The 18953-nt window shown below is 47.2% G+C and overlaps 1 protein-coding gene across 9 annotated transcripts in view; it reads right to left on the reverse strand.

The window, feature by feature from the left end:
• TEAD1 (TEA domain transcription factor 1) overlaps nt 1–18953 on the reverse strand; it is a 265476-nt gene that overhangs the window by 54991 nt on the left and 191532 nt on the right. For 8 of the 9 annotated variants that reach the window (XM_061147483.1, XM_061147493.1, XM_061147503.1 and 5 more), the window contains 4 exons: nt 6587–6721; nt 5440–5486; nt 4516–4577; nt 3357–3481 (listed from right to left, as the gene is read on the reverse strand). In XM_061147483.1, coding sequence (XP_061003466.1) covers nt 3357–3481; nt 4516–4577; nt 5440–5486; nt 6587–6721 — 369 coding nt within the window. Of the gene's footprint in view, nt 1–3356; nt 3482–4515; nt 4578–5439; nt 5487–6586; nt 6722–7491; nt 7504–18953 lie in introns of all 9 variants that reach the window. The other variant, XM_061147449.1, reaches the window with a different exon arrangement.

An 18953-nucleotide genomic window follows, 5' to 3' on the forward strand; every position in this document is an offset into this window, starting at 1 on the left:
GGCTCTCAAACTTTCAGAGCCGTCTAAAATAAATTCAGCTGGTACATTTATTTAAAAAAAAAATACGAGTATGCCATCCTTAAAATTTAACATCAAACATTAAGCAAGTTAATTTGATAAGGAAGCCAACAAAGGGATCAATAATTATGGGTCCTAAACAAACTTGACTTTGGATCCTGCAAATCTCTGTCTGCACACAGACATGTACACACTTTTCCCCTTACATCTCTGTAATAGCTCAGGCTCACGGGCATCAAAGGGCTATGGGTAGTCCTGGCAAAGACCAAACAAATAAGTTAATGAGTGTGGTACAGTGTGATTGTTTTTCTATCCATATCACAGCCCAAAGAGGTAGGGAATTCTAGTTCTTTCTATAGAAGAGGCTTGGAGAGGTCGCTGTCAATGGCTGCGGCCAGGTCTGAACCTTCTCTGCCCATATGGTCCCCCAGGAGGACACAAGGCAGGAATGCACACCTGAGGAGCAACAAAGCCAGGAGGAGGAGAACCTAGATTGCTGGTCCAGGGTGACACCCTTTGTCCCAGCTACTCTGGAAATGCACTCTCTAGTTAACCACATTTATCATCATTGTCACCACTGAAGTCATGTGTTGGAGTTCTAAAGAGTTAAGCCTTTCATTCATCAGTAAAAGGTCTACTTTAGTTGAATCAGCCAGACTCTTAATTCTGAATGTACATGAAACACACATATCTGGACACTACTCCAAGTGCTTGGTGGGTCCTGCCTTTCTAAACTATTCACTAGCTTTCACCTCCTGCTTTATCTACACCAGAGTCATCGCCTCTGGAATGCTCTTCTCCCTTACGCTTCCTGGCCCATATGGATCCTCTACCTCTTTGCATAAGGGCTGCTTCCTCCACAAAGCCTGCCCAGTTTCCTGTCCACTCACAGCACCCCTAGCCGTCACACTTCCCAGTGATTCTATGGGGGATGACTGCCTCACCCACTAGACGTCAGTCTCCACCAGGGCAGAGTTGCTGGTGGGCTGGGCAGCACCAGAAGGCCCCTTCTTGGTACAGCACCCTGAACACGCGGGTGCTCATACCTGTTTATAGGATGGACAAAAGGAACCTCTCAGCGATGCACAGGGTGGAGCCCAATTACCACTAACAACCAGAAGAAGAGGAAATGGGCATTCTGGGCCCCAGAAGGTCTGCAACTGAGGAGGACGGTTACCATGAGGGTGCTCCATAAGCTTCTTAAATTAAAAATAAAAAATTTTTTTCTGATAAAACATTATATTTAGTCTTTTAACAAGGACGACAACTAACATCTTGGGACTTGTGCTTCTTAGTGTCTTGGGGTTCTATTTCTAAAAAAGAAATGTTTACAAGTAAACAGGTTTGCTGACCCAAGAGTACAGACCGAACGCACAGTTCAAGACCTTCACCACTGGTGGTGGTTCACAGGCTAGTGAAAGAGTATACTGAAACAAGATCTGGGCTCCGGGTCTTCCTGCTCATTAGTTAAATATTCTACATCTTTTAATGGATCTTGGCCTCAGTTTCTTCACCTGTAAAATGGGTAAAACAAAATCTACTCCACTAGCACTTGGAGGACAAAATGACATAACCAATGACAACGCACTCTGTGAGCGACAAGGTGTCATACAAATATGAGCTACTCAGAGCAGAAGCATGAACTGAGCCAAAGCCCAGCCTTCAGCCAAAGAAACATCTACACTTCCCTGAAAGAGGAGGAAGCAAAGAGTTGCAAAGGTCATCTTCTTGGGTGTTTATTTCAATGCTCCCACAGACCAGGATTTAGGCTCTCACCATCACCCTTCCGGTAAAGCCACTCAGACACTTGGAAGAGTGACCCAGCAGGCTGGTCTTCTATTCCCTATTGTCAATACTCTCCTCTTCTTTTGCCTGCCTCGACGGGTCCAATGACTACCTCTCTTTCTTCATTTTATCCTAATTTTGGAGCAGACTTTATTTTTCTACTAGCATTCACAATTCATAGGCAGAAATGTCAGGGGGCCACATGTGGGTTCCTGAGTGTCCACTCTGGTGATGGCTGGTGGAAACCCCTCTAACTCGTGGCGTCTTCCTGTCCTACCCTCAGAGGCTTTCCACTGAGCCAAAGGACAGACGCTTCGGGGAGAAGTCACCTCCTCTTGTTCACATCCAAGTTATTTACAACAGATGATGAACTCACTCGTGATGCTTTCTCCTGGTAACAGAATGGCAGCAAGGCAGCAGACAGACAGACAGCGTGGCCCCTGTGTACTTTTGGTAGCCGTCAAGATCAGCCGGGTGGGGTGAGGTAGAGAATATGGAAAGGAGTTGGTAAAGATCCCAAAGACAAACTCATGATTCCTTCCATTTTTGCCTTGGGCTCACCCACACACAGATGCAATGCTCGTACTCACAGCCAAGGAGTGGGAGTGAAGAAAGGGTCTTGGGCTTGCCGGGTGGAAAGAAGGGAGGCTCACATATGTAGGGGAAATGGTGGGCCCAGCTGAGGACAGTAGGAGGACGGGCACTAGATGGGGTGGGGAGATGGGAAGGAAGAAAAATGACAAATAGGGTCCAGATGCTGACTTAACGGATATTTATGGTATTAAGATGCATCGCATTCTATGTCAGACTGCTAAAGTACTACCCTGTTACTTCTCCTTCAGAAGCTAAGAATTTGCTATCTTGAGAAAACACAGCTTTGAAAAGAAGTATGAATAATGGCTAAATAGGCTTGAGTTTTACAGACATGAATTTGAATCTCTAATCCATCAGATACTAACTGTGTGACTATGGAGAAATTACTTAACCTCTCTGTTTTCTCATGTATTAGCACCTATCCTTATGGGGTTGTTTAAGAGTAAAATGTGATCATATCTATTAATCATCTTGCACAATACCAGGGACAGGTCAGGGCTCAAAAAATGTTGTTATTCAGTCACTCAGTTGTATCCAGCTCTTTGTGACCCTGTGGACTACAGCACGCCAGGCTTCTCTGTCCTTCACTATCTCCCTGAGTTTGCTCAAACTCATGTCTACTGAATTGGTGATGCCATCCAACTATCTCATCCTCTGTCCCCTTCTCCTCCCGTCCTCATTCTTTCCCAGTGTCAGGGTCTTTAAATGCAAGAGTCTGTTAAGTTTTTACTCTTCTGATCTAGTAATTCTTGGAGTTTGCAGTCCAGAGCATCCATAACCATTTAGCTCTAAAGTTTTACATATTTGTCAACAGAAATACCTTTTTACTTCATTGGAGGGCTGCTTGGCCCTCCTTACTCAGGTCTGCTTTCACACAGGGTATCTGATCTATCAGACCCAAGGGCAGGGCAAAAGGAGCAAAGCCCAGGGTCAAGGCACCCAACTCTGAGCACACTCACCGAGTCTGGGTCTCGCTGCTGTTCAAGGAAAGCTGAGAATTCCACCAGGCGAAGTTTGGTTGTGCCAATGGAGCGGCCCTGCCAGGCCGGGACCGAGGGAGCTGGGGCTGATGCAGGTTCAAACCCTGAAATACCGATCGATCGTTTCCTTAAACCCAGCTCCTCGCCTCCCATCATCAGGCCTCAGGCCACCCTCGCGGCAGGGGCCTACAAAATGGACCACCCAGGAGCAAAGCTAATAGGTCCGTTCCCCAGAGTCCAGAGATGGAGCTAAGTCAGTGGTGGTCGGTTCTGGCAGAGGAGCCCAGAGGCATGGCCAGTTGGAGAAGCACAATGCAGGTGGTTCTTCCTAAAGCTGGTGCCAGCCCAGGTTAAGAGCTGGGGGTAAGGACACCTAATCCAGGGCAAAGGGGCCTCGCTGGGGACCATGGCAAGAAAGATGAAGGGTGGAAGTGGATGCTGTCAAAGTGCTCCTGTGAGACAGGGATGTGGGCACTCCCTGGGCTCTTCCATCTCCTTTCCTAAGTAAGACTGTAGTCACCAGCACTGTGGAATGTTCTCCTGGGATGCTCCATGGTGCTGGAGCAGAGGGCAATGTGTGAATGCATTTCAGTCTGGGAGCTTATAATGAAGAGTGAGTATGTGTGTGTGTGCGCGCGCACGCACGTGTGCATGCATGTGTGTGTGCATGTGCGTGTGTGTGTGTGTTGGGAGGCAGGCAAGCTGGCCGGATGCATATTTTCTAGCTGGGCTTCCATGTAAGCACTCCTTTAAAGAAAGGGTACTCAGAATTGAAATACACTTCTCTAAGAAACAGCGAATAAAACCGTCTGCCCGCAAGACTGAGATTGCCCAATGTGGCCTGTTTATGAGGAGGAAGGAATCAGAGCAACTTCTCCTTTCAAGGATGACCCAGGGCCCTGAGTAAAAGTGATCATGCTTCCTGTTTTTTTTTTTTTTTAAAGCCCATCAGAAGAGCTCTCTAGAGATGACTGAGGCAAAGCAGGACCTGGGAGGGGACACCCCAGTGACCCTCCTGAGCTCTGGGCTGACCCTGCCTTAAGGAGGGTGGTGGCAAGAAAGGGGTGTCCATGGCCCTGCAAGGGAGGGAGGGTGTGTGGCTGGAGAACAAAGTGAGAGGGTTCCCCCAAAGACTCACCTGGAATGGGGGCCGTGACTGCTGGCTGGATGGGGTAGGCCTGCTGCACGAAGGGCTTGACGCTGCAGACAGAGGACAGAGAGAGTCAGAAACCATGACTGTAGCAGCAGCTACTTCCTAGGTCTGGCCGTGGCCTCCCAGGGCCAGGGACCCACCTGGGGTCCTCCTCACTGTAAGCTTCCCTATCTGCAAGCAGCAGCACAGCCCAGGCTGTGCTGGAGACCCAGCTGTGCTGTGCTGGGTCTGGCACAGGGGCTGGCTGGGTGCTGACGACCAAACCTCCAAGCCTCAGGCCAGTTCCACAGCATGGCTTGGGCAGATGTCAGCCTGCCTTGCATGCACTGTGGCATCTACCTCTGAACCTTGCTTCTGGTCCCTGCAGAGGCCAAGGTCAGCAGTCATCATGGGCAGGCAAGGTTTGGGACATGTTTCAGGCTGTCTTTCTCTAGACCAAATAGCTCCATTTCCTTTGAGAATATACAGGAGGAGGTTTCTTTCTGCTTTTATCCCCAATCTGTCCTCGCCTTCCGGCTTACTGAGCTCACCTCCCATGCTCTCAAAGCATCTGTCAGATTTTCTATTAGCTTCCCCCACTACAGGGAAAACCGGAAGAAAATGGACTATGGGATCACCTCCACTGTCCTCTCTCAGGAGGACCCGAGGCTCTGCACCCTCAAAGCCATGAGAGGATGGAGACCCTCCTCCTGTTGCCAGCTGCAGGACCACTAATACTGAAGGTGGGAGTGAGGTCTTTACATGTCTCCCAAATCTGAGCATCTCTTTCCTGCTACTGGCCCCAGGAGATAACAGTGGGGGGTGATGTCAGTGATCTCAGGTTAAACCTCCCTTCCCCCCTCCAAGGCCCCTGGGGTGGGCTGTAACCAGCTCCTGGGGTTGTCAATGCTGGCCCCTCCTCAGACTTACTCTTGTGAAGATCCAGGCTGCCCTGTTTGTATCATTCCTGGCCAGAACTGGAAGGCAAAATGCAAAGAGCTTCAGGGTTAGGAGTTCACCTCAAAGCACTGTTCAGGATGTCTATGCACTCCAATCCCTGCTAAACACAGGGGGTACATATCATCTGCCAGCTGCAAAGTGACATACCCTAAATGCAGATACCGCAGGTTGCTGTCCTGCAGAAGATGTTAACCTCCCTGAGGGCAGGGACCAGCTCTTCAAGAGTTCATTTGACACCCAGTAGGAATCTGGGTGCATTACAGAGGGTTCACAAATATTTCATCTGACTGCTTCATCTATGTGCCCACCCACCCTTCCTTTCCTCCCTCCATTCTGCAACGCTTCCTACGTGACATTCTGCCTCCACAGCTCACAGCGTGGGGAGAGGACACAGCTCAGAACCAGGAGCTCCGAGCAGCAGTGCAGACACCTCCTTTGCTGTGGCTTTCCTAGGCCCTGGTGCCTGCCGACAGCCTCCCGGAGAGGCAGCAGACGTAGACGGATTCGGACAGCCTTGGGTCTGAGTCCCGACATGGCTCTCCGTGTGATTATGACCAAGTTACCCAAACTCTTGTTTTGTTACTAATTAACTTCAGTTTTCTCATCTGTAAAAAGGCAGTAACAGTAAGAGGCATTTAAGATTACTGTGAGGATTAAATGAGACCACAGCATTAAGCTTCTCAGCCTTTGGCAGGTGCAAAATGAAAATGTAGTATAGAATACTTTTGTCTCTTTAGAGGCTAGTTGCCATAAAGTGACCCCGAGGACATAGCAGCAGAAACTAGGGGCCAGGAATAAAATGATAGAAATGGAGAGGCAGATCACAGCCTGGAATGGCGCTGTAAAGTGATACCTAACTCCATGTCTTCAGGGACTAAGAGCCCCCCACTCCCTCCCTCCCTCTCTCCCCCTCTCCCTAGCTCCCTGCTTTTTTCACCATCTTGCACCCAGCATCAGGGCACCACAAGGTGGCCCCTCCCCTCTCTTACACCGACACAGGTGTAATGTCACACCTGTGTGTCACACACAGGAAGTGCCGAGTAGACGGTTTCACGCTCGGCCAGGTCGGCTCCGTGTGCTCAGGGGCCCTCACGACCAGATCCAGCTCGTGACTTACCCCCGGCGCCCCTGGGAAGGTGGGGCGTGGGATCCCAGGCAGCCCCAGCTTGTTGTGAATGGCAGTGGCCGAGACGATCTGGGCTGACGACATGGCGGCCATGTGCTGCAGGGCCTTATCCTTTGCGGTCTGATCCTTGAAGGGGACAGTGACACACGGACTTAATGCACAACGCATGGCTACCGGGCGGCTTAAACAGGCATAGCCACGAGCACGGGGACTAAAATACAGAGCCACAAAAGAGGCTGGAAAAGCAAACATGCATGGATAAATAAACACAGCCAGAAGGCTAAAACGGCCTCAACCTACTGCAACTCTCAACGTTTACTGAGAACACCCAGTAGCAAGATTTAAAAAAAAAAAAAAATTTTTTTTTAATCCATTTTCCAACAGAACGGGAAGCCTCTGAGGAGAGTGGACAATGTATTTATTTTTCCAGCTTCCAAAAGGAGATGTCTCCAATTACTTAACAGACTCAAAGAAACAAGGAAAAAAACAGAAAACAAACGGCCCTGCTTTGAAGCAGACGGGAGGAGGGCGAGAGAAGAGGCATGGCTGTGGATCTGGGGTGGGAGCATCCACAGTGCCGGGAGGCCCGTCTGTGTGCGGCCGGGGAGCCCTGGCAGACACCTGGTGGGGGCTCGAAGCAGCGGGGCGGCGGGGCCGGGATGGGGCCAAGCAGCATGCTGGCGGGGGGCATGCTTTCTCAGGTATCCCCGCCGGGGTCCAAGGTGAGGCGGGCTCTTTCTGTAGCCAAGGACGCAGGGGGTTCTACCAGGGCGTGGTTTCTCCTTTTCCTAAAAGGGTCTTTTCTAGGAAAGCCAAGGCTGGTAACACACAGCTCGCCAAAAAGTCTGCCAAGCACAGCTCAAGTACAGAATACTCAATTTGGTGAAAATACTTACCATGCTTGTTACCTGGATACAACAATAAACAATTTGTTAAAAGGATTGCGGACAAAGGCAGGGTTATTTTTCTTCTTAGTTAAAAAATATACACGTATGCAAACGCACGGTACAATAAAATGTGTAGGAGTGTGGGGTTTTCCCCTCCCCCTGACATTTTAGGAGAAATGCGTGACCCAGGTAACTATCTAGAAGGACAGTTACCAACAACCCCAACTCCCAGCTCCTCTGAGTTGATTCTGAGGCTTCCCCAGGACAGATGGAAAAATGGTCAGGCCCCCGGTGTGTGACAGGCCCTGACGGTGGGGGCAGGGCTTCACACTCAGTGAACCTGTTGAGGCTCCTGGATGCTTGCAGGAGGTCTATACACCCTACACACTGGGCCCAGACCCCATCAAAGCAGGAGCAAAATGGTCACATCAAAGGAGAAAGAGCACTCGCCACAGCTGCCATTCAGGGTTCAGACAGAGAGTGAAGGTCAAGGGGAGCTTCAGGCTAACTGGGTACCAGCTGAGAGGTGGCTTCAGTGTTTACAGATTTACCCAAAGGTGATGAGTAAACATGCTGAGGTGCCAAAGGAAGGCCAAGAGGAGGAGGGAGAAAAATCAAAGCCTACAAGGACAAGGACCAGAGGGTTCCAGGAAGATCAATCAGGTGGTCCCAAGGCATAGACACCACTTTGCCCCATAACTTACCAGGAACGCCATGTGAATGTTCAAAGGAGAATATTAACCCTTAGAAAAAAGGCCTAATACTTGCATAAAGTTTTATACTTTATACATTTCTCTGGTGCTCAACTGAAAAATGAGTCTTATCTAACGGCTATTCGGGAATACCCATGGTCAGGGCACTGCGGCAGCTGAACGGCACCACGAGGGTCCTGGTGCCTGCAGGACTACTGGGCCCCAGGGACTGAAGTGATGCCCTTGCTGCCTCTGGTCAGACGGCATTTCTTCAAACTGAAGCTCCATTTGCTCATCTGCTGAAGTTTCTAACCTAAAGCTAGATTCCTCTGGCAACTTTTTTTTTAAGGCCCGAAACATTTCAGACAATGAGATGCCAGGGGGAAAAGAGACAAATTTTGAAGTCAGTGGAATTCTATGATAAACTGACTATGTGTGTGTAAATGCCCTACAGCCAAACTAGCCCGACACAGGAGACCTCAGTGCTCATCAGCCTACCCACAGCTGGTCCTGCAGTTCTACCTGCCTGGCCACCCTCGCAGAGGGTACCCAGGCACAATAAACAGGAAACCTGGCTCAGTCACACTTACTTCCTTCTCTGTCAAGAGCACCTTGACATCAATACAAGCTTGTGGGTTTCTCTTTGGACGGTTACTTTGGACTCCAGCCCCCAAGTCATTTAACCCCCAATAAGGGGTTATCAATACTCTCAAGGTGATTTCTAAAACTGAAGGAATGGCCCAGGTATAACCCCAGGCGCCTTTTCCAATAAGCCACAAGCCTTACAATCTCTCCAGGGCCCAGGTAGGGGTAGCCGAGAAAACGGCAGCCCAGGTTTCTTGTCTGCCTGGTTGATGCCAACCCTGTGGAATAACTATAAAGGGCTGTGGGCTTGGCTCTATTCCAAAACTATGTCATTGGGGGGCGGGGGGCGCGTTCAAACCTGAGAGTTCTGTTTATGAAGTGCTGATGACAGGGGCAGTTCTGCTCACCCAAACACAGAGTGTGTTTGTGCACACTTGGGTGGAGTGACCAGGAACCATCAAGTCCAGGTCCAAATGTGGCTAAGTCTCTACATCTTCATAACCTACTCTTACACTGTTAGGGTTGCCTGAGATGTTTCCCTATGCTAGGCGGATGGAAAAGTTCTTCAAAATGTTCATAAAAGTTTGATACTTTTTTAACAGGGATATCAGTCAATGAGGAAATGGGAAAAGTCACCACCTTTACTGTTTAGGTCACAAAGCTTCAGAACGTTTCAGGATACAGTCTTTTGTTAAATAAAGTCAGGTTTGACTCTCTCATTACCCAGCATTCCACCAGGTACCCAAATGAAAACAGAATTTCAAAAGCAGGAGAGCAAATCTATTGCTTTGAGCACACCAACCTACTCTCTGTCAGGAAAAGGCATACCTGCTGGGGAGTCTGGAGACCTGGTCTCAAACCTGCCCTCCACCTGACATTAATGGGTTGTATTACCTTGTGCTAATCACTTAACACTATAATTTTCTTCATCTACGAAGGAAAGAGTTGCACTTTATTTTCTAAAGGTCTTCTGGTTCTAGAAGTATTTCTAGCTACGAGACTGACTTCTATTATAAGCAAATATGTCCTAATACATATAGCCAGAAAACCACTAGTGAAAAGACAGCAGGATGTTAAAATTTAGGCAGCTCTCAGCCGCCTGTCCTAATAGAGAGAAAGCCAAGTGCAGAGAGGAAATTTTATCTCAAGTAGAGGTTCTTTCTCCACTTGACCTACCTCTTTGAGAATAGGCAATTTTCCACAAATGGACTAAAATGTCTATACCAGTGATTTCCTACTTTTTGTAGTGCTGACATTCTGAGTACTCATTTCATTTTACAACATCTCCCCTCTATCTTTGATATACATTGAAAAATTAAGAAGATGAGATTTTTTTTGTTTAAAATCTAAAGCAACCATGCAGATAATAAGCACCACCAGGGATATCTGGTAATCAGAACGGAGAGTCTGGCTGTAGATCTACTTATCCTGAAATGGGAGCAGAGGACACTGAGCTGGGAGGTTTCAATAGAAGGATCTCTAAACTGTCATTTTCAGCCTAGAGATACATGCCTGGCTTTGGAGAAATTATAACTCTCAGTGTCAGACCTGAGTAAATGACTTCCCTGCGTCATTCTGGTCTAATATCTCGGACTTTTAAACACTGCACTCTATCATCACCACTTACTCCCAGAATAAAGAGGGTGGGGTTGCTAATCTAACCAAACAACAGTAGCTTAAGTAAAGTCAAAGATATATGTGACATTTGTATACCGCATTAATTTTATTCTAAGATGTTTTCACACTAAAGTTTCTGAGATGTGATGGGATTTACAAGGGATGAACACATTGTTTTATCTTGAAAAACCATGATTAAGTCAAGTTATAATCTATGATGTCTTAGATTACAGGAAATACGGAGTGCATGCATGTGTACATATAAGCATGCATGAAAAAAAATATGCCCTAGGAAAAAGCTTGGACAACTTCACAATGACTCCTTTTTGCTGATTTTAAGCCCCTCTGTTCCTAAGACTGTAAAGAATGAGGCCACAAAAAGCAGAAGTGGGGAAAGAAAAGGCAGATCTCCCTTATCCAAGCAAACCCTAACTCGAGCCCACAACCTGAAATGTGGGAATCATTTATGGAACAGGAGACACGGGTCTCAGTCTATTGATGGAGTGCTAAGAACAAACGGCCTATGTGACCTGAGAGCGAAGGCACAGGAATGACTCCCAGGCGCGGTGCACGTCTCGGTTCCCACTTGACTCTCTTCCTGCCCGACTCCTGGCACTCCGCGCTGTCAGCAGCCTCCCTACCTCCACCACAGGGGATCCAGCAGGCAGTGGCCGCCATAAACTCCTCAGCCTGAAGCCTTTCAAACTGTTATTGTTACTAAGTAAACAGATTTTCATATTTCATCAAGCAGAGCAAGGCTGCCACTACTACAACTCTGGGTTCAGCTGACTGCCTCCTTCCTCCTGTTGAAATGTACACAATGTTTGGAAAATGTCTTCATGTAATAACCATGATGGGAAGGCAACCTACCACAGATACACATGGCTGGACTGGTGTGCTCTGCAAACTCAAGGATATTTTATGAACAAGTCTCTGGAAAGTTGGGGACCCCTGTCTCCCCTCTGTTTTCTCAGCTTTGGATTTTTCTGGGGAATCAATTATCTCATAATTTTTAGACATTAGCTATAAACTAATTTTAAAGATAACATAAAATGGCACCTGCTTGCATGTACAATATTATAGTGACTGTATATGAAGTCTGAATGAACACACTCCTGCTTATTCAGTAGCCACCATTTCAGAATTAAGGACTCCAATCTAATGTATTCATATGAAAGTCCACCAATATATCAGGAAAAAACATGTACGATCAAAAAGAAAAAAGACCTTTCTTTCAAAAACTTCTGAAAGCTATTAAATGTTTTTCTCCAAATATACTTCTCTCAGCAGTATAAAAATATAGTACGTGAGAAGAAAGATAGCAATTTGCTTGAAAATCACTTTTTCAAAAAAAAAAAAAAAAGAAAATCACTTTTTCAGAAGAAGACAAAATAGAATACTTTCCTAAGAAGTAATTTTGCAGATGTTGTTTCTAATCTTACACTATGTGGATTCACATGACCTCTGCAATTATCAGCAGTTGCTCCTGAGCAGATAAACATCACAAGAGTCTATGATGGTTTTGGAGAAAGGATGGAGGGCACTTGAATTTTTCTAGCCATGATCTCTAATTTGCTTATTATTAGAGAAAGCAGGAGTAAGTACAAAAGGGCCTATTCCGGTCGGGCAACAGCTAACGCTGAGGAGACAAGGCACATTCACACTTCTCCTGACTTGCCAGGTAATGAGTAGCAATTAATTCATCTTATTGTATTTCCAAATGCCAAAGACTCCATTCACATCAAAGAAAAAATTTTTCAAGGCTTTTACCATTGTCCATTTTTAAATATACTGGGCTATATTTAGTATTCTGTAATTGTCAATAGTGTTGCTTTTCATTGTGATGTGTGGCTTAGCATCATAAAGGACTGCAGATGAGGGTCCAGGTGATTTGTAGGTGTGCCTCGGGCCTCTCTACCAGGAAGCCTGGGATTTATGTCAGCTAATGCCAGGTCCATGTTTTGGGGAGAAGGCACCTTTCTGACCTTTAGCCCATTTCCCTGGGAGGTGACAGTAAGAAGTGAGAGGCAAATCTCCCTTGAAAAGCCAGAATGTACCAGCTCCCACCACTCATCTTCTCTATTTAATTCAAACAAACAGACACCATGAAAATAGGGCTCGGTTGAGGGAGACAACGCAAAGCAACTCAAGCCAGGGCAACGAGCCCTCATCCTTGACCAGCAAGGACTCCGTAAGGAGGCAACATGACATCATGTGAAGAGCTTGGTCTGTGGCAACAGACAGCCCTGGAGTCAAATTCAGACTTGTGACCTTGGGTGAGTCCCTTAGCCACCATGGCAAGCCTCTGCATCCTCGTGTGCAAAGTGCGGACAACAACAGCCACCTTCAGGAGCTCCCTGAGAACTGCATCAAGCACTCAGCACACAGTGCCACTCTGTGCGTGCACTTGCCACTCTGTGGACTTGACATCTTTAGGGCCCCCTGTGGCCCACCAGCCAGGCTCAAGTCTGCTCGAGACCTAAAATGCTTAGAAGCCCCAGTCCGAAGTACATCATCTCTGGGCTCAATCTGACTCTAGGGCACTGTCTATTTCAGAGGCCAGTTAACAATGGAATTTCTATAGGAAGGGGAAAAAATGTAGAACGAGGCTGTTTCTGCTGTCCTTAAAGAGAAAAGTTGACCTGGCTCGGCTGACATAGAATAAAGAGAGGTAAATGTACTCACTCCCTCAGTTTACACTGTAAGTTCTGCATCATCACATGGTTGATGAGAGGTTCTAACTCCATTGCCTCTAAGCACAAGAAATGAACTGTCTCCAATCTTGGTTTTAACCCGGGCAAATGAAAAACAAGGTAATGAAAATCATGTTGAGGAGACAGGGTACATGTCATGAGTGCAGAACTCCTTGAAGACTGGGAGATGCCAGGAAAGACGGTGTATCATTTCCCAAATCCCACGACAAGACCAAGTGTCTTGGTGCTGGCGCTGAGACAAAGGATACGGTAGTTTCAGGCTTCTTTTGCTGTGTGTTCTGCTGACAGCCAGAGCTCAAAGGAGCGAAGCGGCTCAGAGGGCCACAGGTAACACCACGGGATGGAGGGAAGTGTGTCTTCCCTGCGGGCAGGACCATTCCTAGACGGTATCAGTGGTGACTCGGCCAGGATTCAGCCATGCGGCTGCAGCAGAGCCCTAGCAAAGTTCTTGAACTTATCAAGAGGATTAAATCAACAATTTGAACTTTAAGCTCTCTGCTTATTGGAAGGAACGGCAGATTGGAAAGAACGGCCTGCTCAGAAATCAAATGACAAAGGCCACCAGGGTGAAAATGAAGAAAATGGCCCCGGGGAGCACATGGAGCTCATAAATTAGTCACCAGTGACCGGACACAATCAGAGGAGCTCAGGCCTTTTTTCTGCTCTACTGGGATGATGCAATGTCAGCAAGTGCAGGCTTTTCTTCAATACAATCCAGAGCTTGACACGAGCATGTCTCCTGCCTAAGATGTATTCCTGCTGAGGTCAGGACAGAACGAAGACTTCCCTTCCTCTGAGGACTGTCCAGAGTCGTGCATTCACCAAAACACACCCAGACAGAAGCGGCTTGGTCCACCTTCAGGGTAAGACAGAGGCGGTCCAGTGTGGTGGTGGCCTGTGAGCCGGGCTGCTGCTCACACAAGCCTCTGATGCCATCAAATCAAGGGCTGCCTCTTTGCTGCTATCATGGAAAGAGGCCTCTGGGCAGAGACTGCACAAGCTCTCAGGACAAACAAACATACAGAGACTCAGAGCAGGAAACTCTAATAGGAACTCTGAGTAGGAAAGAAAAGACTGCTTAGTGCACGGAGAGTATTTCTACAATCTTTCTTTCTCCTTTTTTTCTTTCCTTCAGTCTTTCTACATGCTGGGATGATAAATCCCTGGAGCTTAAAAAAAACAAAAACAGTTAAAGACCTTTTGATGAAATAATGGTGAGTGAAATAATTCAAAGTAGAGAATCCTTTCTACAACTGCAGGCTGGTCCTCAGAAAACACCACACTGTCTTCCAGACAGGCTGCTGCCTCTCACTGCTCAAATACAGATTCCAATGAGGGGATAAACCAGGGGGAAGGAGAGGAGATGGCAGACAATACATGAAGCCAGCGAGGGTGACACTGCTGTAGACGCAGCTGGTGACACAAGGTCCAAGAGCGACCTCTCAGTCAGTGTCCTTGGAATTGCTTGATGCGTGCTCCAAACCTACAAGCCATCTGCATGCTGGAATTGCATGGGTCCATCTTGTACTTTGAGGCTTCCCTGGTAGCGCAGACAGTAAAAGTGTCTGCCTGCAATGCAGGAGACCCAGGTTCAATCCCTGGGTTGGGAAGATCCCCTGGAGAAGGGAATGGGAACCCACTCCAGTACTCTTGCCTGGAAAATTCCACGGACGGAGGAGCCCAGTAGGCTACAGTCCATGGAATCACAAAGAGTCGGACACAGCTGAGCAACTTCATTTTTGTATCTTCTGCTTTATAACTAGAACCAAGCATCAGAAGACTGATGGGTCAAAAGGATTGTGTCTGGATAGGGGTCAAACGCGTGGTCCTCTCATCACTAAGAGAACTGAGTGTCTTCTAAAGCAGTAGTTATCACAGTAGTCAGTAGTTATCTGACTTGTAGTTTAGACATTTTGGTCAAGAAAATTAAAAACAAAACAAAACCCCAAACTGTAAATACATATTTCATGTCCCATATCCTGACACTCTGGCTACAAATGCCCTGCATTTCCCGTCTGTCTCAGGGCTTCTGAATCTCATCGGCACTCTGCCGACCCCTTCACCCCTTCCCCCTACTGCCCCAATCTTTCCTGGTTCTTGCCCTCCTCACATCACTCCTTGAACTCTTCAACTGTCCCCTAGTTTTCCTTGCCTCTTGCATCTCTCTCTCATGGTTGCCGTCTGGGTCCAAGGCCATCCTGAATTGTTGGTCAAGTCTGTCCCGGCTCAGGCCAGGAGAAACTGTAGATAAATAGTTTCACATTGGTGCCAATCAATGGCTTTAGGACAAGTTCACAGTAGACAATGGGAAAAAAAGAAAAAATCTAGATCAGTTTAAGGATAAAGTCAAAAGAAGAAGATATAGTTTTCACTGGATATGACTTTCTCAGGGAAACAGTAAGTGGCAAGAAAACAGACTGATGGGTGATGGGGTAGACTGAGACTAATTAAGGAAGGAGAGTGGGCAGAGGAAATCAGGAAAAGTAAGAATAATGTTTTGCCCTTGATTTCCTTCAGCTAAAAAAAATAAAACTTAAAAGGAAATGTAATGAAAATAATCATTTCTGGATTGTGCAAACATGAATGTTTAATATGTCATTCTCTGTACTTATTAACTATTTGCTGCTCAGCAACAAAAATGTCATAGTCAATTTTGATGGACACTCACAGTTAATGGCCACTCCTTTAAGAGAACCCAGTCTTTAATAACCTAACTTTTAAATGCTGCTATTGAAAAGCTTCCATGTACACTTTCCATACTGGACTGGAATGGAACTTTTAAACATAATTTGCTGTTTAGAAACAATGAGTGAGAAAGAGGACACAGCAGCCAGTGATGACAATAAGGATGGGTTAGTGCTAAGAGTGGGGTCCCTGGGGTGCTTGGTCAGCTCCTGGTCCAGGCCCACACCTCCCTCCCTCTTCCAGCAGCCCCTGAATTAGCCTCTGTGCGGTCAGCTTTGCCTCCCTCCTAGCTGTCCTCCGAAAATGGCTGGAGGGATCTTTTCCACGGCCTGACTGTGAATGACCCCTGCATGCTCCCCAGGCTCTTCACATGAACCTCACTCCTCCTGTCTCATTCCTCGCCTCCAGCTAGATGCTGTTCTTCATGGTTCCCCAGCCCCCCATTCTCTGTGGGAAGTCTCTGCCTTCCTCCAAGCACAGTTCTAAGGGCACCTCCTCCATGGGGCTTTCTCTAATTCTCCCACACTCAGAATTAATCATTCTTTCACTGCTCGAACTTTGCACCACTCTGTTAAATATCTACTGCAGAGTCCGCTAGCTGGAGACAATCCACTGGGAATCTTGTAGTTTCCCCAAATGTGGCCAAAAATAACAGAAAAAATGAATGTTCTTCGGGAACAGAAACTCTGCTTATTCAACTTTTCAGGCCCAACATCTACTAAAGGGTCTAGAACACATAGGTTCTCAATGGAACAGTTACTGAACTGCACGAAGTAATTATTTCTGTGCTTTTAAAGTTCAAATCTACATGGAAATCTTAAACTTTTACTAAAACCATTTTTTTTAAAGCAAAAATTAAAGTCCACACATTTTGGGGGTGATCTGGCTCACAAACAAGCACTTTGAGAAACACTGCACTTAGCAAAAGCCTAAAGCCAATCTCTGAAACTCATCCTAACAGATTCTCAGGAGTGTGATTTCTGTAGCTAGAATGACTCATTTGTGACTGACATGAGAATAACCACTCTCTCTCCAGCCTGTTTCCTTCAGAAGAATATGGCAGAATAGGCTATGGGACTCAGAAAATGTGGGCTTTCAGAAGCTGTCCTATATAAAGACAGTCAGAGGAATGGCTGAAAGGGATGGCCCTTTCCTTTACCTTCCGTCTAAAGCAGTGGGTTTTCAAACCTCATTCAACAGAACCAGCCAAAGAGGCCGCTGCTAAGGATGAGAGAGTGAGCGTTCTAGCTAAAACAGGTTTTACATTTTCATATATTGAAATTTTCAAGTAAGATTTCAATTTGAAATGTGAATTTTGCTACTTTAAAAAGGCTAGAAAACCATTAGCCTAAAGAATTCTCCCGCACCCTTCTGAGGAAAGTCAAGACAGACTCACAGGCAGGAGGGCACCCTGGAAGCCATACCCGGCTCTGGCCCTGGCTATGAGTAAACTGCTTTTTCAAACTCCGAGGGAGGACAGAAATGAAACTCAACTACAGTCTTCACAGGAGGGCCACAGGCCTGTCCACCCCAGAGAACAGAAATCCTTTGACTGCTGAGCATGTGGAGAAATGGGGAGGGGCCTGGCTGGGCAGGCACAGCAAGGACAGGTCCTGAGATGGTCAGTCAACAGCACCTCCTCCAGGAAGCCTGGTCACATCACCTCAGACAAAGCAAGGCCCCTCTTATGGGTCTGGATATTTCCTGCCATCCCCACCCCTGCTCAGAAGCTCTCCTTTTTGTCTATTGGGATGACTTCAACTTTCATCAGTGAGTTTATTTGGGAGGCCAAGAAGACAGAGGCTATCAGCCTGACCCCACCAGGAACTTGGTGAGGATGCTCATCCCTGTCTCCCGTGGCTATTAGACTCCAGAGCTGAACAGGGAAGTGCAGATCGAGTGGGGAGATGTACCTCTCCTACCAGGCTCATGGGGCTGAGCCCACTTCCCGGGAAGGGCTGGTTAGGAAGATGAAGGAGAGCATCTTTAGCATAAAATGCCCATGGGAGATGAAGGCAGCAGCATCAAGGCAGGCAGGTGACAGGCGGCCTTATTCTCCTTGGCCGTCCTGACTCCCTCCGAGTGGGGATGCAGCCGCTCTGCAGCGAGGAACGCATCTCGCCCCTGTCTTACTGATTATCAGCACAGCATCAATCCCAAATTAAGCCCACACTGTTTTCACCAACGGCTCAAAGTTTAAAAATCATCTTACGTCTAAAATGTGGAGGCTGAGGGATTATGGGAAGCAGGGCTGTCTGCCCAGCTCCAAGGGGCATGAGGGGTGGTAACAGGTTGTCTACCCCATACACTGACATGAAGCTTGTTGCTTAAAAACCACTTTAGCCTCTGCCAGATGAAACCCCGTCTGAAAGAACAGCGGCTCAGAATCCAGAAAGATCTGAGTTCAAATCGTGACTTGGCCTATTCCTACACTGGGTGGCTTTTGGTGAGTTAACTGAACCTTTGGAGACCTGGTTTTCTCAATAGTATTGCTCAAAATCTGAAGAACGGAACTCGCTTTGTAGTGAGCTAATGTGAGAGAATACATGAGGCTTTGCGCTGCACTAACTCCTCCTTTCATCCCCAGACTCAGCAGACATGGTCCATGCAACTGGGCCCTAGGATTCCCTGCACGTTTCACTTTGGCTCTCTCTGCTAACACTTACCCTACAGTGCCCTGTATTTTACATTCCCATTTCCATGGCCAGCTCTATGAATAGAGGGTTGGTTGTTAGCTGCCCACCATGATGAGCGCCATGCCTGGAACACTCAACTGGTATTAGCTGATGGGAAGAACAAAGGCCTCCATTTTTCCCAGAATAATGAGGTAGGCAGGAAGGAGAGGAACTGTAAGAAGATGGAGGTGGTTCTTGGAGCTGAAATGCCGAGAGCCTTGCTACCCCACTGCCTCTGTTTCTGCCTCCCCCTCGTGCCTGCTCCAGAGGAAATGGTCCGGTGCTGGCCAAAAGTGGGGAGAGGTCATTTTTTTTTTTTTTTAAAAGAACAAACACAAATACAACTGTGTGTTGGTATGTATGTATACGCAGAAGGTAACGGCAAAACTGTTTCCACTGAGGAAGATTTGTAAAGTCCCCAAGAGAGAAAAAGAGTGCTTGTGGAATCCCATAGGGATCCCCTCTGACCGGGAGAGCTTTATCCACCATTTACAGGGCTTTCG

This window comes from Dama dama, chromosome 1, assembly GCF_033118175.1.
Source record: "Dama dama isolate Ldn47 chromosome 1, ASM3311817v1, whole genome shotgun sequence".
Classification (NCBI taxonomy): domain Eukaryota; kingdom Metazoa; phylum Chordata; class Mammalia; order Artiodactyla; family Cervidae; genus Dama; species Dama dama.